General features: G+C 44.0%; 1 protein-coding gene across 1 annotated transcript in view; it reads left to right on the top strand.

Moving 5' to 3' along the window:
* The first annotated feature begins 4351 nt into the window (after window positions 1-4351).
* LOC311228820 (grancalcin-like) overlaps window positions 4352-25422 on the top strand; it is a 31710-nt gene continuing 10639 nt past the window's right edge. Inside the window, exons 1-7 of the mRNA XM_084314774.1 lie at window positions 4352-4541; window positions 5308-5502; window positions 9345-9414; window positions 9562-9605; window positions 10909-11056; window positions 15072-15185; window positions 23175-23233. Coding sequence (XP_084170900.1) covers window positions 4518-4541; window positions 5308-5502; window positions 9345-9414; window positions 9562-9605; window positions 10909-11056; window positions 15072-15185; window positions 23175-23233 — 654 coding nt within the window. The 5' untranslated portion in view covers window positions 4352-4517. The remainder of the gene's footprint in view (window positions 4542-5307; window positions 5503-9344; window positions 9415-9561; window positions 9606-10908; window positions 11057-15071; window positions 15186-23174; window positions 23234-25422) is intronic.

Here is a 25422-nt window from a genome sequence, read left to right as displayed (position 1 = left end):
CTAGTTATTATATAATTATGAAAAGAAAACATGGTTGCTGTTGATCTTTCTAAAGAATGATGAAACCAGTATTATCTTATGTCAGCCCACCCAACCACCTCAAATGTACAGTCCCCCCCCCCCCCCCCCAACCCACCCAACCCCACCCCACCTACCCAACCTCCTCCAATGTACAGTTTCTACGTCAAATGTATATACTCTCTTTTCTGGACTCTTTTTGTATCACAAACAGTACTGTATTTGCAAATCTGGTATGTCATAAATGTATAGATGTAGCAGTACTGTCTATCTGTATGTCGTGTATGTCATATATGTTATGATGAATTGAAAATAGGGGGACCCTGATGTAAACAAGATGAAAGTCTTTCTCTGGTCTGCATCCCCTTAACAATTGTATACGCTGTACTGTACCCATTCTGCAATCTGGTAATAAAGTTTTTAATCAATCAATCAATCAATTCAATCAATCAAAGTTCATGGTTAAGCCAACTTTACATTACCATGATTCCATCACAGACTACAGTAGATATTTCAACGTGAGGCCTTTTTTTTTTTTTTTTTAACCACTTGGCAAGTCGTCTGTAATGATTCTCTCCATGAACCTTCTTTCGAGGAACCAATGTTTACTCTCATTGATAAACAGAGAGGCCAGATTTGTGAATTCAACAGACACCAGGGTAAGTGAGCTTACTGTAATAGCCTTTTTGGCCGGAGGTTGAATAGCTGTGATGTTTAGGAGCCAACAACAACGTTGGCTCAATTTATGGGTCCTTGGAGTTAAGGTGAGAGAAGCGGATGCGTGACCGGAAGGTCGCCGGTTCAAACTCCCAAACCGACGGGGGGAAAATCTGGGCGGGGAAGTAAATGAATATCACTTGAGCAAGGCACTTAACCGGCCCAGCTGCTCCGGTGGAGCTCGTCGGTGGTCGATATAGTATCACACTGTGGTTGTACTCCCAGGTGTGAATGTGTGGAACTGTGTGACTGTGAAGCAGGGCAGGGGCGTCGTTTTGGTATGGCAAGGTACTCGCCATACCTTGGCAAATTTACATTTTAAAATGAAAGAAGAAAACTATTTTTTATTACAATTTATGTTGATTTAGAATTCGAATGTCAACATTATGAACGAAGCTTCGAACTATTCGGTACAGCCCTAGCATGTTTTGATATTGTCAATTATCTCACTTTTACTAGGTGACTTTTACTGTGACTAACTGAAAAATAAACCACAAAAAAAAGGGCAGCAGAGACAAATGATACAGGGACACAGGTAAGGTCTTACAATGGCTTAGTGATTATAACAGTGCAGTTCAGCATTCAGTAACCCATACTTTTTGTGAACGTGTTTTTGTTACTGCATTCTGTTGAACACACACCTCAAAACCCTACCTAAGGAAAATTGGCTCAATTGCAAGAAAAATAATAGACAGTTATGATATTACATTCTGCATAATTTGTATGCAAAATAGTGTGGTTCCCTGCTTTAGTCTGTTGACACATTTCTATACTAAAAATGCTTGTGTAGTCCTGTGTCATACCTAAATGTCATATAAGTGAATTGTATAGAAACAACTCACCAAAAGTGACTATTGCACAACTGATTTGACCAAAAAAAATATCCACCAAGGGGGTTTCCCTAGCACCCCCCCCCCCCCCCCTCCCTCCTCGCCATACCTTGGCTTTTACTGAAACGACGCCACTGAAGCAGGGCGTTGCTGAAAAGTAGCATTGGGCTCAAGAGAAACCTAACAAAAAAAACATTGTTTTAGAATACAAGTCACTGGTGTTTGATATAGCATAGCTTAGTGGAGCATAAGCAACAGCGAAGACACCACTGCTGCTCACTGTCTCTGCCTAACATGGCTGTTCACTGTCTAACTGCCTAACGTAGCTGCTCAATATTAGCAATTGATTAAGTGTAAGTCACTTGTTTTCTATAGCAGCTCCCAGTGCATGTAGTGCTTTAAAAGACAAGACAACAACTCATACTAAGTGATGGAAAATAACGTGAATGTTTGATGAATTACTTGGAAAACTACACATAAAGGTGGAATCTGTGATGTCGTCAAACAGCGACCTCAAAAGAGCCCCACTTGGTATTGCACTTTGTTTACTTTTTGTTTTGTTTTGGTCTGATGTGTGGGTTTGATTGATTGGTTGAATTGATTGAACACTTTATTAACATATTGCAGAATGGGTACAATACAGTACAGCTCAATACACACAATTGTTAACCTAGGATGGCTTAGAGTAGACGACAGAGTACAGCAACTTGCAATGGGCCTGGTCTACAAGATACACTACGCAACCAAGGTACCCATGTACATGTCAAAATACTTCCCAAAGGTCAGTGAATACCACGATCACAACACCAGAGGGAGCTCCACAAATCATGTAAAACCCAGATTCGGATCAAACAAGGGACTAAACACGTTTAGCAATTATGCCACATCAATGTGGAACGCCCTGCCTAAAGCTGTAAAGGAATGTGAATCACTACCCACCTTCAAAAACACTCTCAAAAAACACCTACGTGAGACTGCAATTCGAAACTGGCCCCTACAAATGTCCTAACCTAGTTGTACAGTAAATGACCAAGTAAGGCTTTGTCAATATTCAAATGTACAGTGTAAAATGTGTGTGTGTCCCCTTCCCAACCCCCCCCCCCCCCCCCCCCCCACCTCCAATGTACAGCCCTCACCCAACCCACCCAACCCCACCCCACCCAACCAACCTCCTCCAATGTACAGTTTCTATGCCAAATGTATATACACTCCTTTTCTGGACACTTTTGTATCACAAACAGTACTGTATTTGCAAATCTGATATGTCATAAATGTATAGATGTAGCAGTACTGTCTATCTGTATGTCATGTATGTCATATATGTTATGATGAATTGAAAATGGGGGACCCTGATGTAAACAAGTCGAAAGTCTTTCTCTGGTCTGCATCCCCTTAACAATTGTATGTATTGAGCTGTACTGTACTGTACCCATTCTGCAATCTGTTAATAAACTTTTCAATCAATCAATCAATCAATGCAGACCAGAGAAAGACTTTCGTCTTGTTTACATCAGGGACCCCCATTTTCAATTCATCATAACATAATATGACATACACGACATTGTCTATTGAGTTATTATTAGTGGTTATTATTGGTTAACTGAAAACTAAAACTAGGTGAGAATAAAACATTTTAGTTAACTGAAATGAAAACAGGAACTAGATTTAGAAAATGAACTGAAACGATATTGTGTACTGTACTTACAAAACTAACTAACTAAATGACTCATTTTGGTCAAATTTCTCACCATTGCCATCCCCAAGGCTTCTGAGGCAGTAGGAAAAAATACGTCTCAGCAGCTCCATCTTGCGGTGACTGGCTGTCTTGCAACATGAAAGGTTGTTTGGGGTAATGTCGTTTTGGGCTAGAGAAACTGAAAACTAGTACATTGAAAAATCACGGAAATACATATGTTAAAATGTGAATGTTCTAATCGAATGAGTAGCTCATATCTTCTATCATCTTCTATCATTAGGCTACATGCCCATGTCAAGTCCCGAATAGATAGACAATTATTGTGTTTCATTTTCAGTCATTATGAGCAATTACCGATAAATCCATTATTCTAAATAAAATAAAACAATCAATGGCGTAGACGCTTTTCAGTGGGATGCCGTTGCCGTAAGTGGTTGTAGCCATAGATAGAATCTGAATAGGGACATTTGATAGTCTTCTTGTATCAAAAACAGTACTGTATTTGTAAATCTGATATGTCATAGATGTAGCAGTACTGTCTATCTGTATGTCATGTATGTCATAATGTTATGATGAATTGAAAATGGGGGACCCTGATGTAAACAAGACGAAAGTCTTTCTCTGGTCTGCATCCCCTTAACAATTGTGTGTATTGAGCCGTAGGCTACTGTACTGTACCCATTCTGCAATCTCCTAATACAATTTTCAATCAATCAATCAATCAATCAATCAATCAATCAATCAATCAATCAATCAATCAATCAATCATTAGCTTCCCTACCCCCCCCCCCCCCCCCCTTCACGACCACGAGTTCCATCCATGTAACGCGGAAGTGCAAGTGGTCCATGTAACGCGGAAGTGCAAGTGGTCCATGTAACGCGGAAGTGCAGTGGTCTCTAATTGGCCATCCGCGCTGTCAGTTAAATGCAATAGGGTATATCTGCAGAGCCGCAAGCCCAACGTCTGGGCGGGGCTTCGGGGTACAAGCCCCGAAGCCCCGCCCAGACGTTGGGATTACGGCTCTGCAGATATACCCTACTCGCTAAATGCACTTCCGACAGCTTTCAACAGTCGGATATGACGTAGCATACACTGGTTTGGTTTGTAGGAAGTTACAAGTCTTGTGTGTGTAGTGTGTGCGTGTGTGTGTGTGTCCCGCTGAACGCGACATTGTGCCTAGTATCTAACTTTTAGGAGCTGCTGCTAAAGATCCCTCCATCGTCCACTTTTACAAATTGTAATATCACGCACACAAATGGCGTATCCGGGATACGGCGCGGTGAGTAGTGAGACAGAGTTATGATTGTTGCATAACGATAATAAGCTGGGGGGTCTTCTTCCTAATAATAGTTGCCATAATGGGGAGGGTCCGGAAAAAAGCACGATTATTACACACAGGATGAAGATGGACAGAACATCGTGTAGCTTTTCGTGTTACAAGGTTGATTATTATATATATATATATCCCCTAAATCGGAGGCTAACTCTTCTAGGTTGTTGGTTATTTGGCGTTCCAGTTTGACTGATCGCCGTGGCATTTTGATACCGCGATCGTTTCTGTTAGCATTTTATTGACATCATGATGTACCCCGATTTTTGAACGATGACAACATGTCTTTTATTATAACCAGGATCAGTGTTTAGTAGAACCAACTACTTCTAGCTACATATTATAACATGCCTAGAGAGGAGGGCAATACAGTACATTACTTAAACCCCTTAAAAAAAAGAACATTCCTTGAAACAAAAAGGTCATCCTCCTAGATTGGGCTGCTGTGGTGGAATGGCTGCACAGCCCACACACACAGTTACTACATGAAGTGCTGCTGCTTCCACAGCCAAGTCAGCAATGCCTGCATCCTGTGTGGCTATTATAGGTAGATCTGTGGTGCTTTAGAGAGAGGTACGTTTGTTACTGCACTCATCCGGACATTCCTTTGTGGGATATTCTGCAGGGACATACACACTCACACTATTGTACTCTGTTCTGACTTTTGTATTTTAAGTATGTGTTTCCATGTGTTTCTCTCTCCTCCTCTTGCCAGTATGGGGCCCAGATGCCAGGCATGCCTCACCAAGGGATGGGACAGATGGGAGGGCCGGCTATGGTCCCCCGGGGCCTCCAGCCTGGCGGCTACCAGCAGGCATACGCAGGGGGGTATCCAGCCACTTACGGCGCCCCCCAACCCCAAGCCGCCAACGACCCCATGTGGGCTTACTTCACCGCCGTGGCGGGCCAGGTACGATGACTGAACTTCACGGCTTTAGGTCCCCCCCCCCCCCCACCACACCACAGTTGGTGAATTTGGCAACGCCCTAACCTAAAATAGAGATGGTGGTGGTGATCATCGATTTTCATAGTTTCCAAAAATGACACTTCAGTTTTGTGGAATGGGCTCCTTGCGTTATGTAATAATTAGTTACACTTAAGACGTGGTGGTGGTCGTGTGTACGTTTACATCCTTCACCTTCAAAGACACTACGATGAGAAAATGTACAATAAAACCAGAAACGACGCTATCCAACGACGTAGAGGCGTATAAAGCACTGTGGAAGTGTTGGCGGTGCCACGGCTGTGTGGAGGTTTTAGTGTGGAAGTGTTGGCGGTGCCACGGCTGTGTGGGGAGGTTTTAGTGTGGAAGTGTTGGCGGTGCCACGGCTGTGTGGGGAGGTTTTAGTGTGGAAGTGTTGGCGGTGCGACGGCTGTGGGAGGTTTTAGTGTGGAAGTGTTGGCGGTGCCACGGCTGTGTGGGGAGGTTTTAGTGTGGAAGTGTTGGCGGTGCCATGGCTGTGGGAGGTTTTAGTGTGGAAGTGTTGGCGGTGCGACGGCTGTGTGGAGGTTTTAGTGTGGAAGTGTTGGCGGTGCCACGGCTGTGTGGGGAGGTTTTAGTGTGGAAGTGTTGGCGGTGCCACGGCTGTGTGGGGAGGTTTTAGTGTGGAAGTGTTGGCGGTGCGACGGCTGTGGGAGGTTTTAGTGTGGAAGTGTTGGCGGTGCCACGGCTGTGTGGGGAGGTTTTAGTGTGGAAGTGTTGGCGGTGCGACGGCTGTGTGGAGGTTTTAGTGTGGAAGTGTTGGCGGTGCCACGGCTGTGTGGGGAGGTTTTAGTGTGGAAGTGTTGGCGGTGCCACGGCTGTGTGGGGAGGTTTTAGTGTGGAAGTGTTGGCGGTGCGACGGCTGTGGGAGGTTTTAGTGTGGAAGTGTTGGCGGTGCCACGGCTGTGTGGGGAGGTTTTAGTGTGGAAGTGTTGGCGGTGCCATGGCTGTGGGAGGTTTTAGTGTGGAAGTGTTGGCGGTGCGACGGCTGTGGGAGGTTTTAGTGTGGAAGTGTTGGCGGTGCCATGGCTGTGGGAGGTTTTAGTGTGGAAGTGTTGGCGGTGCGACGGCTGTGTGGAGGTTTTAGTGTGGAAGTGTTGGCGGTGCCACGGCTGTGTGGGGAGGTTTTAGTGTGGAAGTGTTGGCGGTGCCACGGCTGTGTGGGGAGGTTTTAGTGTGGAAGTGTTGGCGGTGCGACGGCTGTGGGAGGTTTTAGTGTGGAAGTGTTGGCGGTGCCACGGCTGTGTGGGGAGGTTTTAGTGTGGAAGTGTTGGCGGTGCCATGGCTGTGGGAGGTTTTAGTGTGGAAGTGTTGGCGGTGCGACGGCTGTGTGGAGGTTTTAGTGTGGAAGTGTTGGCGGTGCCACGGCTGTGTGGAGGTTTTAGTGTGGAAGTGTTGGCGGTGCCACGGCTGTGTGGGGAGGTTTTAGTGTGGAAGTGTTGGCGGTGCCACGGCTGTGTGGAGGTTTTAGTGTGGAAGTGTTGGCGGTGCCACGGCTGTGTGGGGAGGTTTTAGTGTGGAAGTGTTGGCGGTGCGACGGCTGTGGGAGGTTTTAGTGTGGAAGTGTTGGCGGTGCGACGGCTGTGGGAGGTTTTAGTGTGGAAGTGTTGGCGGTGCCACGGCTGTGGGAGGTTTTAGTGTGGAAGTGTTGGCGGTGCCACGGCTGTGGGGAGGTTTTAGTGTGGAAGTGTTGGCGGTGCCACGGCTGTGTGGGGAGGTTTTAGTGTGGAAGTGTTGGCGGTGCCACGGCTGTGTGGGGAGGTTTTAGTGTGGAAGTGTTGGCGGTGCCACGGCTTTGGTGATGTTTTAGTGTGGAAGTGTTGGCGGTGCGACAGCTTTGGTGAGGTTTTAGTTCATCGGTCTAAAAGGAATGAGGGAATTTTTTACCCTTTTTAATTTGGGGTGTAGTCGGAGCTGATGCTGCGTTATTGACGGAACATTTTGTCCCTTTTTTTTTTTTTTTACTAGCAGAGTCTCGATCCAGTTCGAATCGCAATGAAAAATGTCCAACGTCACTTCGGGGAGGAGCACTCCGTTTTAACCAATCGACCGCCTGCCAACTAGAGCGCGGGGCGGGCACTAGGGCGGGCACTAGGACGCGGGGGGCGGCTCGTTGGGTTTCAATTCAGATTTTATCTTCACGCGATCACGAAAACCAAGATCATCGCGATAAAAAGATGACTGTGCCGCATGCCGCGTTGCTCTCATCTTGTCTTCCTTCACGGCGGGGCGCTCGTCCACCATTTTGCCAGAGAAATGTACCATCTTCCCCATTGCTTATTATTTAACTATCTTCCTTCATTCCACCTGTCTCTGTCCTGTCACCTCCAGCTCTATTCACTACTTAAAGGTGCTGTAAGTGGTATTTCTTGTTCAAATGAGTGTTCAATAGCTCTACATTCTGACAGGTCATCACTGAGTGTTTGGTCAGTAACATGGGTCTCCCAGTCCCTCAGCTCTGCAGTAAACATACCTGTTTTTCTTCTTGTCAAGCCAGATTAGTTTACTGCACTGGTAGGTTTTACTTGTTTAAAGCACACATTTGCTTAAAACTCGTTTTTGTTTCTTATATTTCTTATTTTATAGTGTGGAGTTCTCTCTCCTGATTGGATAAAGTATATTTTGTGTTCACTGCAGAGAGGGACAGGGACTGACTGACCAAACACTCTATATCAGCAATGGCTGTTTGAATGTCATTCATACAATTTATGAGTAAAAAAACAGGTGTGGACATTTCTTAAGGGACTGTCATTGGTTTGAAATATACAGTATGTGTGGACTTTGACATTTATTTACCCAGGGTAGATGCCCTGCTACACACACACACACACACACACACATACACATACACATACACACAGTTAAAGTCACACACACACATACAAAGTGATCTGTCTCATTATATAAACTGTCTGGTTAAACTACCATAGTGATCTGACTCATTATATAGACTGTTTCTGGATGCTGGCAGCTTCCTGTGTGTTTCCTGTTGCGTTGTGTTTTGAATGCACAGTGCAGAGTTCCAATTGCCTGCTTATACTGTAGAGTAGTGAACAGTTTATTTTCTCATATTTTTATATTCAGAGTTAATTATATTGTATATATCATTTTATTTGTATTTTTTTTACTTAATTTTTATATTCAGATCACATTTTATTTCCCATATTTATTGTCTTTCCTCTATTACCCTGCCCATACCTGTACCTCCCTTCCCCGTGCTGCTATGACCATAGACATGTATAAAGGCTAGATGACTCACCCGCGCTGCTGGCCAATGGAGACCGACGTTGCCACATGGTGGCCATCTTGCCACAGGCAGCACGCCCACTCGTAACATGAATGTCTATGGTGCAGCATGTACTATTGAAATAACCATAGCTTGCAAAATTTTCAACCGATTTTCAAACGGTTTGGTTTGTTATAAACGTCGGATGTATATTTATCATACTGCATACTTATAATGGACTTTCATATGAAAATAATTTCAACATGCCCAAGAAGCACCCTGAATCATAGCCACGTTAATAACGTTTGTAATAAACCAAGCCGTTTGTAAATCTTTTAAAAATGTTGCAAGCTATAGTTATTTCAATAGTACATGCACCATAGACATTCATGTTATGAGTGGGCGTGCTGCCTGTGACAAGATGGCCGCCGGTGAACTACGCTGGAGACTCCGCCTTGAACCATCTAGTTATATATATATCTATGGCTATGACGCCCGAATGTCGCCAATGGGATCACTAAAGGAACATCTTGTCTCTCTCCAGGACGCCGAGGTGGACGCAGATGAGCTCCAGAGGTGCCTCACCCAGTCAGGCTTCAGCGGCTCCTACACTCGTAAGTTCACCTCGGGGGGGGGGGGGGGGGGGGGGGGGGGGGTTTGGGCCTTTAAATGCCAAAGAAACCCACGTGACCCCATATCAGTGCTGCGGTCATTACATCGACACGGTTAACCTTTCTGACGCCTTCTCTCTTCCTCAACAGCCTTCAGCTTGGAGACGTGCAGAGTCATGATCGCCATGCTGGACGTATCCTTCTCTCACGGGCCTTCGGGTCGCCCCGTGCCGCTTGTTAATAAGAGTCCACAGTCCGCTCGGCGCGCGCCGGTCCTCGCCGCGCGCCGCCCTTAAAGGGGTTAGATAATTACGTACGAGTGTTGAGCGTTAGCCTCATTGCCTTCAATGTGAGAGTTGTTAAGAGTCGCTGGATTTGGCCCTCGGAATACGGTGTCATTCTGAGGCCCTGTTGTTGGCACGAATTAAAGCCTAGAGGGGCTGTATACTTGTAAGACAAGTCTTTCCTAGGAATCCAGATGAGAAGAAAGCATTAGAGCTGAATATCATTTAGAAATAAAGCTCAACGCAGGCGTATTTCTTGGGGGGGGGGGGGGGGGGGGGGGATCGTGGCGTAAAATAGCATTCAGATAGTTATGGGTGAAATGCCCCTTTAAAAAAATACATAGAAAATGTACTCTGTGGTCACCGGCTCTCCTTTAGTCTAAAACGTAGTCAATCTTTAACCCTTTCGGATGTACGACGTAGAACTTTTGAGACGTGGACGACGTTCTAATGAAGACGCGCCGGGGTCCTTGAATTCCCGCAGACCAGAGTTCAGGAAACGTACACCTGACGCGGGGTGTTTTTAAGGCGAAGGCCTATAACTGGGGCATATTGTGTGCATGTGTGGGCACGCACGCCTCGAATTTGTCTGTGCATGTCGCTGCGTTGTGAGTGACGATGGAGGCTGCTCGGAGGGGAAACCTTGACCCGCAGTTTTTGTGGCACGGTTCCCTTGTTGGAATATTATTTTAGGTTTTACCCATAATGCTTTGCGGCGGTTCCCCATTTTTCTTTCCAACTGAGGTGATGTGAAGTACAAGCCCACGGGAGGGGAGGGGAGGGGGGGGGGGGGGGGGGGGGGGGGGGGTGTTCCAGGCGGGAATATGACCTATCGGGGTCCATCACCTTTAATTGTCGGTTCCATCTAGGTGGCCAGTTGAGCTAAATCTGAGCGAGTAGGTAAGGGATGTGTACAGATATAGATATAGTATCTACAGATGTATAAAAAGTATTATATTCAGGCAGATGTGTACAGACGGATGTGGATAGATATACATACGGTAAGAATAAATAAATAAATATATATACATATACGGTATATACAGCATTATTGCTAGATTAAAGGATTATAATCCTTTTTGATGGTCTTTTCTGGTGGTGGGTGAGGACCTGGACGTGGGGGTCCGCCACCGTAGAATACATATGGGGGGGGGGGAATCGTCCTTTTTGTGGTGTAATAATTAGCGGTTACAGCCTTAACCAGACCACACAGAGGGATTACAGCGGCAAGATGGGCTTCAACGAGTTCAAGGATCTGTTCGCGGCTCTGAACGGCTGGAAGCAGAACTTCATGATGTTCGACCAGGACCGCAGCGGCACCGTGGAGCCGCACGAGATGTCCCAGTCCATGGCCTCCATGGGTGAGTGTTGGACACGTGGGATTCTTTTTTTAATATATTTTTATTAGCTTTTTTTTTTTTTTTTTTACACACAAAAAACATGTAAAAAGAAAAAATCTTTATTTACAGCCCGATTGTTTATTCATTTCACTGCAAACCATCTGATCAATATATCAACCCATACTACATAAAGCCGCTACTGACGATCAAGGAATTATAAACGACCCCCCCTTTACATCACGCATGATGAAGCATAATGTATACCGATCATATACATTTGAATTTTTTTAATATAGCGTGTATAGGAGAGAAACGCCAATCGATAATCTATATATTCTTCAGGGCCTATAACTACTGTTTTTGGAATTACAGCAGAAAAGATTAAAAACATACTTATATTCTCGACGGTATTAACACAACAATGTATGAATGAAAAAATATAACGTTCCCACATCCTGAACGATAGATAATCAATGTTGAATGGGCCATAGTAATGTCAATATAGCAATACAATTAAAAAAAGTTATAGCCCTGCAAAGAAGGTAAACATCTCCATAGCCTTTTAACGGTGGCAGAGAGTGGTATAAGATGGGCAACAATGCCCGGCGCCCAATGTGTTAAGGTACATACAGATACAATAATTAAATAAATGATGAATATAAAAATACAATAAACAGAGGCCTCCCAATCAACCACCCCCCTGAATCCCCCCCACCACCACCCCCCCTTTTTGTGCCGCATTTTGTGCCGCATTGCTCATTTAGTTTTGTGTTGTAAATGTACCGCACCCTTCCTTCGCTGTGGTGTGCCCCTCCCTCCCTCCGCCCCTCCCTCCCCCCCCTCCCCCAAGCCTATATAGTAGTTTCTGTTCATGTTGAGAGGGAGGAGGAAGTCGATACACGTTTCTCCAGTTATTTCTCAAACCAGGTGACTTGTAGTAACTCCTCGCCCCTGACGTCCGGTTACAGTTGGTCAGGTAGCCAGTTACAAGAGGTACACGATAGATGTCACGGGCGAGGAGTTACAAATGGCCACCAGTGGCTCAGGAGGTAGAGCGGTCGTCTGGTAATCGGAAGGTTCCTGGTTCGATTCCCGCTCCTCCCAGGCAGCGTGTCGAAGTGTCCTTGAGCAAGACACTTAACCTCTAACTGCTCCTGAGGCCTAACAAAATAAATTGTTTGGTTCCTGTTGGTTGTCAGTTAAGGCCATGGGTAGGTAGGTAGGGAATTTATTTTATAAAAAAAAAATCCCACGGCGACTATGGATAGGGAATTTCTTTATTAAATTAAAATGTTCACGACAACATGGATGCATGTACTCTGCCAGCATGTTTAATATCCATAATACTAAAGGTTTGACTAAGATTTTTATGAAACTTTATTGTAAAAAACAAAAACAAAAAAGTATTATTAATATATATTTTTTTTACTCATAAAATAAATTGGGTGGCACCTAAATCGGCAGGGTCGGTCGGCAACCGGAACCAAACCATTTATTTTGATAAGCCCGATGAGCAGGTTGACACCTTGCATGGTTGTCTCTGCCGTCGGTGTGTGAAATAATGTGTGAGTGCCATTCATGAAATGTGAGGAACACACTGTAAAGCGCTTTGGATAAAAGCACTATATAAATGTACCATTTTACCATTTTACCAGGCTTTGCTTCCTGTCTATAAGACTAAATTGAGGGCTCCTATCGTGTGTAAGAACAACATTTTTGCGTATGAACATTTCATGAATGAGGCCCATTGTTTTCCCTCAATTTACCTAGTAGTAAAGTAATGTTGCATCAGACATTGTTCCTAGTAGTAAAGTCATGTTGCATCAGACATTGTTCCTAGTAGTAAAGTAATGTTGCATCAGACATTGTTCCTAGTAGTAAAGTAATGTTGCATCAGACATTGTTCCTAGTAGTAAAGTCATGTTGCATCAGACATTGTTCCTAGTAGTAAAGTAATGTTGCATCAGACATTGTTCCCTTTTCTTGGAAAGTCTTTTTTCCGTGTGATAGCGAGAGCACTGATGTGAGGAAGTGTTTGAAGGAAGTAGCATCCAAAGACGGCTGGATCGCTACGTGTCCGGTAACGATTTGACTTTCGATGAAGGATATTCTCTCAATCCTCTTGACGTTTGTTTCAGGATTTACAATCCTGTTTCCTGTGGACGGCGAAAGGGCCACGTTCACATCAGCCTCGGTGCTCCATTCTGAATCATTGCTCGGATCAGATTTGTTTTTTTGTTCGGCTGTTCACATCACTTAAAAAAAAAAAAGATGATATCAGATCCCCACCCAGTGTGAACTGGTCACGCTCCTGAACTGACCCGCACGCACAAACAAACAATAAAGAAGATGGACGTACAATATTTTTTTTTAAACAAATGTCAATCTAGAGTGACAATAGTTGCATGAAAGACTGAGGTCGCATTGATTCAAGAGTCTTATTCGTCACATACATGCAGTAAAATGTAGGTGGCCGCCATGCCCGCATTGATTGTGCAAAAATACAAATAATAAAATAGAATAGATAATAAAATAGAATAGACATGATAAAAAGAACAAGAATAAAATACAATGCTAAGCTTAAGAAATAAAGGCAATGAGCAATGTTTACAATAATATACAAATATACAGTTAAAAAAAAATATATATATATATTTCATTGCATACAACCTGTATCTGATTTTAGGACCACATAATGGAAGTGGCCATAATCACACTGTTGTGAACAAATGTTATCAGATTTGGGCCACTCTCGCCTGCAGTGTGAACGCAGCCTAAAAGAGTGGGGAGTAGCAGCCGCTGTCGTCGTCTTTCTTCCATTTTAAAATCGTAACTTTTATTTAACCACGCGAGCGCTGAATAAAGGGTGCTGGTGAGAGTCATGCTGCTTACTTTCCTGAATGAAAGAGAGCGGTTATAAAAAAAAATCTGTGTATATATTAAGGCTGTCAAGTTAACGCGGTATTAACGCGTTATCGCCCGACTCTATTAACGCCACTTTTTTTTTTAACTTGCAATGAACTTTTAAGAAAATGTTTTTATTTAAATTTTTTTAACTTTTTTTGTAACTTTTTTTTACTAGACTTCACTCGGGTGTATTATTGATGCGCTCATTGATTGTGTGTGTGTGTGTGTGTGTGTGTGTGTGTGTGTGTGTGTGTGTGTGTGTGTGTGAGATATATATATATATATATAGTGAGAGAGATGAGGAAGGGGCAAGAGAGCTGGGAGAGTGTGTGTGTGTGAGAGAGAGAGGGGGGGGTGTTGTGATTACTCAGCCCTTGTGTGGGTGGGTTTGTTTGTTTGTTTGTTTGTTTATTAACACAGTTAAACAGAAGTAAAAACAATACATAATAAGTTATAACGATTGTGAAGGAGAAGTTAGAAGCCTAGAGGCTTATCAAGAACGTCCCCTGTTTTATAAAATCAAACATACAAAAATACAAAAATATGCATATTATAAAATACCAGAATACATTAAAAGATTTGTGTTAATACAAACATACATACACACGGTACATACATGCATATACTGTGTACATAATAATATATAACAACCCACCCACCTGCCTACAAACCTACCCACCCACATAACCAAATGCATACCTACATGTATGACCTGTTATCTATCTACTACTTTTGGGTGAATGTAACAAGTTCCTAACGTTTTCTTTCCCCTATTATTTCATGCACACTTTATTCATTGTTTTAAATGATTATTTTCTTAAGTCACTCTGTTTTGAATTTGATGCAAATTTGCAATGCATGAGGAGGGTCATCCTTTTGTGTTAAATGGCTGCATAAAGCAAGCGTTTGTTGACTCGCATGTTGATAAAAAGAGTATTAAAACTTGGAACTTGAAAAATATCTGTTTTAAGGTAGGGGGGAAAAAATGCGATTCATTTGCGATTAATCGCGAGGTAACTATATGGACAATCATGCGATTTAATCGAGTTAAATATTTTAATCGATTGACGGCACTAATATATATATATATATGTACCTTATTTGTGTTTGTCTGTGTTTGTGATGCCAGGCTTCAGAGTCAGCCCACAGGCCCTGAACTGCATCATCAAGCGCTACAGCAAAGGAGGACACATCTTCTTCGACGACTACGTGGCTTGTTGTGTGAAGCTCAAGTCTCTTACAGGTAGGAGCACCACGAGCACAGTTTACACACACTCAGGTCTCTTACAGGTAGGAGCACCACGAGCCACGGTGGACAGTTTACACACAGTCACTAGTAGACTGAAATACTACTACTACTACAAAAAAAAAGATCTAAGACACAAATTATACAATAAAATGGGGAAACCAAAGGGTCGATTGCCAGGGATATAGATTACCCATGAGATGTCGAGTCTTTGGTAAGTTATTTGGGTTTAAAGGTAGGACATCTCTAATGTTGTCATATAGCACTATAGCAGTGGTGTCTTAATTATATTGCCAGACACATAATAATGCCAAAAAAGGTCTGAGTTTACTAGTTTCGTTGTTCATTTTATTTATCCATTGATTTTTGTCAAATTGAACTTGTGTTAATTCTCTTGGTGCCTCAATGAATACAAGGAAGGCTATTTGATTCATTAAATGGTGGGTGAGATGGCATCCTTTGTGGATATCGGCTTATTATTATATATTTATTTTCTACACATTTCACTTGCATACATTAGGTTTCAATTCGTTCTTCACTCACAAGAGTGGTCCTTCGAATTCACACACGCGCGCACAGTCGCACACGTACACACACACACACACGCACGCACAAACGCACAAAACAAATCACCTCGGCTCTCACTTGCCTTGTATGTTGAATTAATTAAACTAATTTATTTGCAACCTATTAGTTTGCAAATAAATTATTTAAATTAATTTCACATACTCTGCAAGTATGTGTCAATTAATTATTCACCCGCAAGAGTTTGTAAGATTAGCAATTCTAGGTTAAATTGGTCCTGGACTTGGAGAACTAAGTAGAATACACATTACACACACACTACTCTCTCACTCTCTCCGTCTCTCTCACTCTCTCCTCTCACTCTGTCTCTCTCACTCTCTCTGTCTCTCTCTCTCGCTCTCTCTCTCTCACCCTCTCTGTCTCTCACTCACTCACTGTTCTTACTCACTCTCTCTCTGTCTCTCTCACTCTCTCTCTGTCTCTCTCACTCTCTGTCTCTCACTCTCACTATGTCTCTTACTCTCTCTCTCTTTCTCTCTCTCTCTGTCTCTCTCACTCTCTCTGTCTCTCATTCTCTCTCTGTCTCTCTCACTCTCTCTGTCTCTCACTCACTGTCTCTTACTCTCACTCTCTCTCACTCTCTCTCTCTGTCTCTCTCATTCTCTCTCTGTCTCTCTCACTCTCTCTCTGTCTCTCACTCTCTGTCTCTCACTCTCACTATGTCTCTTACTCTCTCTCTCTGTCTCTCTCACTCTCTCTGTCTCTCTCACTCTCTCTCTGTCTCTCACTCACTGTCTCTTACTCTCACTCTCTCTCTCACTCTCTCTCTCTGTCTCTCTCATTCTCTCTCTGTCTCTCTCACTCTCTGTCTCTCACTCTCTGTCTCTCACTCTCACTATGTCTCTTACTCTCTCTCTCTCTGTCTCTCTCACTCTCTCTGTCTCTCTCATTCTCTCTCTGTCTCTCTCACTCTCTCTCTGTCTCTCACTCTCTGTCTCTCACTCTCACTATGTCTCTTACTCTCTCTCTCTGTCTCTCTCACTCTCTCTGTCTCTCTCATTCTCTCTCTGTCTCTCTCATTCTCTCTCATTCTCTCTCACTCTCACTATGTCTCTTACTCTCTCTCTCTTTCTCTCTCTCTCTGTGTCTCTCACTCTCTCTGTCTCTCTCATTCTCTCTCTGGCTCTCTCACTCTCTCTCTGTCTCTCACTCACTGTCTCTTACTCTCACTCTCTCTCTCACTCTCACTATGTATCTTACTCTCTCTCTCTCTCTTTCTCACTCTGTCTCTCACATTTCTATTAAATAAAAACACGATGTAGGTGCAGACGACACTCTTGTGTGTTTGCTTAATAAGTCGAGACATTTGCGTTGGCGCGCTGTGAGAGACGGGACGTGTGTGTTTTTGATTCGCATCACAGGCCAGCTGAGTCACGGCCAGAGGCAGCAGAGGCCAAAGTGAATCGATAATAAGTTAATCAATGAGTCTGCCGGCCAGCTGGAAATGTAAGGCGTGTGACCTGTTGGACCTTGGGAGTGTGAGTCTCTCCGGTCCTCTCTTGGCAGAGCCTGAGACGTGGCCAGTAATAGCGACTCCTCTAAACTCCAACCCACACGTCAGACCAAAACAAGAGGTTGCTGTGTGAGGGCGTTACAGATTGGATTACTTGATTTTTTTGCTGGTTATTTGTAGTCACACATTCACACGTGTTTATAGGCCGTGAGCCACTAGGGTTCTACCAGCTAGCTCCAGGCTACCAGCTAGCTCCAGGCTACCAGCTAGCTCCAGGCTACCAGCTAGCTCCAGGCTACCAGCTAGCTCCAGGCTACCAGCTAGCTCCAGGCTACCAGCTAGCTCCAGGCTACCAGCTAGCTCCAGGCTACCAGCTAGCTCCAGGCTACCAGCTAACTCCAGGCTACCAGCTAGCTCCAGGCTACCAGCTAACTCCAGGCTACCAGCTAGCTCCAGGCTTCCAGCCAGCTCCAGGCTACCAGCCAGCTCCAGGCTACCAGCTAGCTCCAGGCTTCCAGCTAGCTCCAGGCTACCAGCTAGCTCCAGGCTACCAGCTAGCTCCAGGCTTCCAGCTAGCTCCAGGCTACCAGCTAGCTCCAGGCTACCAGCTAGCTCCAGGCTACCAGCTAGCTCCAGGCTACCAGCTAGCTCCAGGCTTCCAGCCAGCTCCAGGCTACCAGCTAGCTCCAGGCTTCCAGCCAGCTCCAGGCTACCAGCTAGCTCCAGGCTACCAGCTAGCTCCAGGCTACCAGCTAGCTCCAGGCTTCCAGCCAGCTCCAGGCTTCCAGCTAGCTCCAGGCTTCCAGCTAGCTCCAGGCTTCCAGCTAGCTCCAGACTTCCAGCTAGCTCCAGGCTTCCAGCTAGCTCCAGGCTACCAGCTAGCTCCAGGCTACCAGCTAGCTCCAGGCTTCCAGCTAGCTCCAGGCTTCCAGCCAGCTCCAGGCTTCCAGCTAGCTCCAGGCTTCCAGCTAGCTCCAGGCTTCCAGCTAGCTCCAGGCTACCAGCTAGCTCCAGGCTTCCAGCTAGCTCCAGGCTTCCAGCTAGCTCCAGGCTACCAGCTAGCTCCAGGCTTCCAGCTAGCTCCAGGCTACCAGCTAGCTCCAGGCTACCAGCTAGCTCCGCCCCATGGTTACAATTAGTAACGCTGCCAACGTTCCCTCTCAGGGAAACATAAAGACAACTGTATAATCTTTTTACCACAAAGTGCTTTGGTGAAGAATGATCAAACTAAAACTCTAAACGTCTAAAAGTATCACTTTAAAGTCACATACACATTATACACGTGCAAAGGCAGTTAAACGCTTCAATGCTTCAAACGTAGAATGCAGAATTGCTGGTCCCTTCCCGTTCCTGCTACAGAGAGTTGTAGGAGTTCATGGTTTCTTGTTTTGGTTATAGGGCGTGTAGTGGCTATTTGTCAAAGATATTTTCTTCAAACATAGATCTTGCCTCAAAAGGCCACTGATGCACCATTTGGTTTCAGTTGGGTTGTACTCAGGCAATTGAGAAGTCCAGTGTCCAATTTGTCCAGAGGCACAAATTCACATGTTGGTTGGTTGATTCTCCAGTTGAACAGCAAACAAATACATACATGTGTCCAGCCTCTCTCTCTCTTGCTCTGGTGAACAAACAGTCTTTCCTGGTGCATCACCTGCCATAGAAACACACCTACTACTACCTTGTATCCTGCATCCTGCCATTCACCCAACTACTGTTTGGTCTCTGGTAGGGGTGTAACGGTACACAAAATCCACGGTTCGGTACGTACCTCGGTTTTGAAGTCACGGTTCAGCTCTCAAAGTGAATCGATAATAAGTTAATCAATGAGTCTGCCGGCCAGCTAGTAGCTGGTAGCTCCAGGCTACCAGCTAGCTCCAGGCTACCAGCTAGCTCCAGGCTTCCAGCTAGCTCCAGGCTACCAGCTAGCTCCAGGCTACCAGCTAGCTCCAGGCTACCAGCTAGCTCCAGGCTACCAGCTAGCTCCAGGCTTCCAGCCAGCTCCAGGCTACCAGCTAGCTCCAGGCTTCCAGCCAGCTCCAGGCTACCAGCTAGCTCCAGGCTACCAGCTAGCTCCAGGCTACCAGCTAGCTCCAGGCTTCCAGCCAGCTCCAGGCTTCCAGCTAGCTCCAGGCTTCCAGCTAGCTCCAGGCTTCCAGCTAGCTCCAGACTTCCAGCTAGCTCCAGGCTTCCAGCTAGCTTCAGGCTTCCAGCTAGCTCCAGGCTTCCAGCTAGCTCCAGGCTACCAGCTAGCTCCAGGCTACCAGCTAGCTCCAGGCTTCCAGCTAGCTCCAGGCTTCCAGCCAGCTCCAGGCTTCCAGCTAGCTCCAGGCTTCCAGCTAGCTCCAGACTTCCAGCTAGCTCCAGGCTTCCAGCTAGCTTCAGGCTTCCAGCTAGCTCCAGGCTTCCAGCTAGCTCCAGGCTACCAGCTAGCTCCAGGCTACCAGCTAGCTCCAGGCTTCCAGCTAGCTCCAGGCTTCCAGCCAGCTCCAGGCTTCCAGCTAGCTCCAGGCTTCCAGCTAGCTCCAGGCTTCCAGCTAGCTCCAGGCTACCAGCTAGCTCCAGGCTTCCAGCTAGCTCCAGGCTTCCAGCTAGCTCCAGGCTACCAGCTAGCTCCAGGCTTCCAGCTAGCTCCAGGCTACCAGCTAGCTCCAGGCTACCAGCTAGCTCCAGGCTACCAGCTAGCTCCGCCCCATGGTTACAATTAGTAACGCTGCCAACGTTCCCTCTCAGGGAAACATAAAGACAACTGTATAATCTTTTTACCACAAAGTGCTTTGGTGAAGAATGATCAAACTAAAACTCTAAACGTCTAAAAGTATCACTTTAAAGTCACATACACATTATACACGTGCAAAGGCAGTTAAACGCTTCAATGCTTCAAACGTAGAATGCAGAATTGCTGGTCCCTTCCCGTTCCTGCTACAGAGAGTTGTAGGAGTTCATGGTTTCTTGTTTTGGTTATAGGGCGTGTAGTGGCTATTTGTCAAAGATATTTTCTTCAAACATAGATCTTGCCTCAAAAGGCCACTGATGCACCATTTGGTTTCAGTTGGGTTGTACTCAGGCAATTGAGAAGTCCAGTGTCCAATTTGTCCAGAGGCACAAATTCACATGTTGGTTGGTTGATTCTCCAGTTGAACAGCAAACAAATACATACATGTGTCCAGCCTCTCTCTCTTGCTCTGGTGAACAAACAGTCTTTCCTGGTGCATCACCTGCCATAGAAACACACCTACTACTACCTTGTATCCTGCATCCTGCCATTCACCCAACTACTGTTTGGTCTCTGGTAGGGGTGTAACGGTACACAAAATCCACGGTTCGGTACGTACCTCGGTTTTGAAGTCACGGTTCGGTATTATTTTCGGTACAGTGACAAGTGTGCATCACAGTCACGAAAGGGGCTAGCCGGCACGTAGCTTTAGTGCGATCCACCAGTCTTCGTCCATTACTGTGGTTAACTGGGAATCCGAAATTATCCCAAACGGGAGACTTGAATGTTGTGGGAGCATCTTCTAGCTCTGGCTGGTCAGTTAGTATTGACTCGCCATACTAAGGCTAATATGCTATGCTGAATTACAGCTCTCGTTCAGTGTAGCTGCGCGCTGCGTGGGATGAACAAACGACATCCGGTTACGGTAGTTGTGCACATTATATTAGGGCCGGGGGGGATTTAAGTTCCGCAAAAAAAAGGTTCCGTACCGTTGCAATCGTTCGGTGCACAGCGCGTACTGTACCGGAGGACCACATTGAGGCGGTACAGTGCGTACCGTTACACCCCTCTCTGGTGCTTTTAGTGCCCTCTAGTCACTATGCCAATCCTGAATAAAATGGGGTCACGGTATGAAAAAGTTTGAGAACCCCTGCTCTAGTGTCTACACAACATATAATTTACAAACAAAATGCAAAAATAACAAATAATAATAATGAAATAATTAAACTATTGAAATGGCTCCAACGACGGGGAGTTTATATTCTTCTTTTCTGTATAAAAAAGGGACATTCTCATTGTACCAGGACCTACCCAGAGACGCGTCCTTCCTAGCAGAATGATGACATTCTTTTATATTTCTATGCCAGCTGGAGATTGTATTCCATTCATCCTCTCTTTTTCCTGACTTGCTGATCATTGCAATTGTTTGACTCAATGGGGAAAGAAATTGCTTCCCGCTGTATTCTTTTGTGTCCCCTGGCTTAACGCTTAAGTCCCATCGACCAGGAGCAGTCTGCCCCGCGACTTGCCACTCTCACAAGGCAGCTGTGCGGAGATCAAAAGTATGCGCCCCCCCCCAAACTGGATGGAGTATACGATTGGCTTCCACTTATGGAGACATCTTAAAACTGTTTTGTTTGCGTGACATGTGATTGTGCCACAGTAGCACGAGGCCACCATGATTTGTCGAATGGAAAATGTGTAATAATTAGGGATGTTCGATATTGGCTTTTTTACATATACCGATATTGTCCAACTCTTAATTTCCGATACCGATATCAACCGATACCGATATATGCAGGGTCCCCCCCCCCCCCCCCCCAAAAACGGAATAATTTCAGGTAATTAACATTACATATCTCTTGTTGTGGAATTAACACAACATTATGCATACTTTTGACAATAAATAAAATCTGAATTTGTTCTTACTTGCTTGCCTGGGTAAATAAAGGTTGAATAAAAGTGAAAAAAAATAATTGAATACCGATCATTTCCGATATCGCCTTTTAATGCCAATATCGGTAGGCCGATAATATCGGACATCCCTAGTAATAATCCAATCATAAATCTCTTCACTATGGTAATAGTTGCCTCTTTCCAGGCTCTTGTCACACCGAGCCGGCAGACCACACTCTCAAAGTATCGCGATACTACTACGTATGGATTTCCCCCCCCACCCCTAGCTGCCTGTACGTCACCGCCGGCTAAACGCCTCTCTGGCCAACAGAGCAAAGACTTCTACCAAATCCAGACATCCGCGACCAAATTAGATTGAAAGAAAATGCGGCTATATAACTTTGAATTGGCTTTATAGAGTATCACAAATAACCCACAATTTAAATTTGTCTGAAATAGTTATTCAGTGTTGTGGTTATCAAAGTAAACGGACTATAGTTCTATGTCTTTTCCGCGTAAGGAAACCATACCTTTATGGCTGCGTTTGTCGTAATTTCCATGGACACTGTGAATAAAAAAGGCTGCACAGAACATTTAATTATTTAACTTTTTTTCAACTAATTTTCAAGGGACAATCATATAATATTATTAGTGCTGTCAATATACATTTTTCTTTACTAATTAATCTCACAGTTTTCTGTAATTAATCTAGATAAAAAATAGCATTTTTCTACTTAAGACCGAAGCTTGTAACAGATATTTACTTGAGTAAAATCATGGAATTAATGTAAAATCAACACAAAGAAAGTATATTTAGATTCAAAGACTATTTTAATAGCTTTCTTTGAATACAGTTTCTCTCCTGTGAAATACAAATGTTCAACAAAACCATCAACATTGACTCAGCTAGACCTCTTTTCTCATTGAAACGTTTTTTTATTTTGGTGTTTAAATTTCTTTGAATATTGTTTTTATTATGTACTGTACAATCGTTGTTTCTGTAAATGAGGGAAACCTCGGATGCTTACGATTTTAAATAAAGGTTGAAATGAAGATTGAAGATTTTTCACTCCATAGATTAATCTAGATTAATTTATTTTAATGCTTTAAATAATTTAAATTAATCTCAAGTTAAAGCATTAACTTTGACAGCCCTAAATATTATGTATACAATATGTTGAGGGTAATCATATGAGTATCAGTAGTTGGTTGACTTCCTCTGTGGCCTGGAGACACTTGACAGCCAAACGTCGTCCAACTCTCGGGTCATACTTTTGTGTCACGTACTTCGTGAATCCTCATCTCTGTTTTGTGTCATCATACTTCCTATCCTGTACAGAAAACTTCAGGAGGAGAGATTCTATGCAACAGGGGGCCGTTACCTTCCAGTACGATGATGTAAGTATCTTTCTCTCTTGCTCTCATACTGTGTACTTTTAATTCAAGTAACCTATCCCGACATTGAACATTGTGGTTTATGCTCCAACACTGGGAACCACACAGTACCTGAAGTGTAGCAAAACATAATTCTCATGTTTGATTTTATTTTATTTTATTAGGGATCCCCATTAGCTGGTGCCATAGCAACCAGCTAGTCTTCCTGGGGTCGACACACAAAACAACATACAAAAACAATTATTATGTTACAAATGGAGACGAAGGGACATTTATGCACATGTATTGGGACTGCCCACCAGTTAAGGCATTCTGGAAAGATGTGACCCATCAATTATCAAAACTCGTATCTTGGAATATACCAGTACACCCCTCTGTATTACTATTGAATGATGTTTTTGAGTTTGCAGTAAATCCACAGCTAAAGAGATTGGTTTTATCGGGTATCACAGTAGCTAAAAAACTGATCGCATCACGCTGATTTCAACCGGAAAAAATGTGCCGGAAGGTTTGGTTTCTTACATATCTCGATGTGATTTATCAAGAAATATCTACAGCAAGAATTCTGGGTCTCAACGAATCCAAAATGTCAATGTGGTTAGAAGTGGTGGAGAGAATAAAAGCTAGCTTATAATGGTAGTGTCTGGTTAGGAGTGAGGGATAATGGAGGTACTATCCAAGGAGGGGTCCGGGAGGGGGGGGGGTTCGAGCTGGAGCATGTGTGTAGGGTTTTAGAAAATAGGTATTAGGGGTATATCCTGTATAAGGCATTGGTATAATTGGTAATTTCGTTGGATATACACTGTACACGGTAAAATATTATTATAGACTTTTTTGTTTGTTTTCTGTTTCTGTACTTGCATGTCATTTTAGCCACCTTGATTGTTAGTTTCATTATGCATTGTGTGTTGAGTACTGCCTTTTAATAATTTTTGTTTTGCAATAATAATAATAATAAAAAAAAAAAATAAAAAAAATAAAAAAAAAAAATTATTATTGCAAAAAACTAAATTATTAAAAGTCAGTACACACAATGCATAATGAAACTACTGTAACAATTAAGATAGCTAAAATTACATTAGTGTAAAACAAAAAATTCTTTAAAAAAGTGAATACTGTAAATGCAGCAGATGTTTTGAGGCAGGTTATTCCAAAGAGGTAATGCTCTAAAAATAAAAGATCTCCTTAAAGCGTTGGTTTTAGGACCTGGCAATTCAAGCTGCCCACTACTGGAACCTCTAGTGCAGTGATTCCCAACCTGGGGTCCGCGGACCCCCTGGGGTCCGCCAGGGGGCGCAGGGGGTCCGCCAGACCACAGATGATTTGAGTTTTTTTTTTTTTTTTTTTTTTTTTTTTTTTCATATAAATATTTAATTAGCATATTTTTATCATCAAAAGCATGAATAGTCTCTCCACTACAATAAAAAATAAAGATAAATAAATAAACATCTAGACATGATTTTTGAACGTTAACAGTAGGCTACCGGGTAGCCGCTAAAACGCGAATCAGTTGACTGTATCACTTTCTGTAGCTAGCCTAGCACGCTAGTTAACTTTCTCGGCTCGTCTGCAGTCAGCCGCCAGAGGCGAAAATGTGTGACAAACGAAAAGGAGATGACGGCAGCTCATCTGCAAAAAAAGTTAGGACCTACAGCAATCGCGAAAATGACATCACCATGGGCTTCACTGAGGGACCAGACAAACGACCTGAGTGTGTGATTTGTGGAGAAAAGTTGGCAAACTCGAGCCTGAAGCCCAGCAAGCTGAAGAGACATCAGGCGTCTAAGCACCCAGAAACCGTTGGGAAGGATCCAGACTTTTTTCGGAGGAAAGAACAGTCTCTCAAGGCGAACAAGCAGAGACAAACAGTCTCTGGAGCGTAACAGTAAGAAGCATTTTGTATGAAAGTATTCTGTACTTCTGTATGACAACTATTAAAGAACTTGAACTTGAACAAGCCTGTTGATGTTAGAGTAGCGTGGAGCAGGGGTGGCAGTGATTTACAGAAGGCTACCGAAGCCTCCTTTGAGTGTTCGCTTTTAATTGCAAAAGCAAAGAAACCGCACAATATTGGCGAGCAGCTCATCAAACCAGCCTGCATCAAAATGGTTTAGAAACTGTGCGGCCCACAGGTGGCGGATAAACTAAAATCAGTACCACTCTCGAACAATGTAGTGAAAGACCGAATTGAT

This window comes from Notolepis coatsorum, assembly GCF_963971535.1.
Source record: "Notolepis coatsorum genome assembly, chromosome: 1".
In the NCBI taxonomy this organism is placed as follows: domain Eukaryota; kingdom Metazoa; phylum Chordata; class Actinopteri; order Aulopiformes; family Paralepididae; genus Notolepis; species Notolepis coatsorum.
Note: the sequence above shows the minus strand (reverse complement) of the source record. Positions and strands in the feature narration are given on the sequence as shown.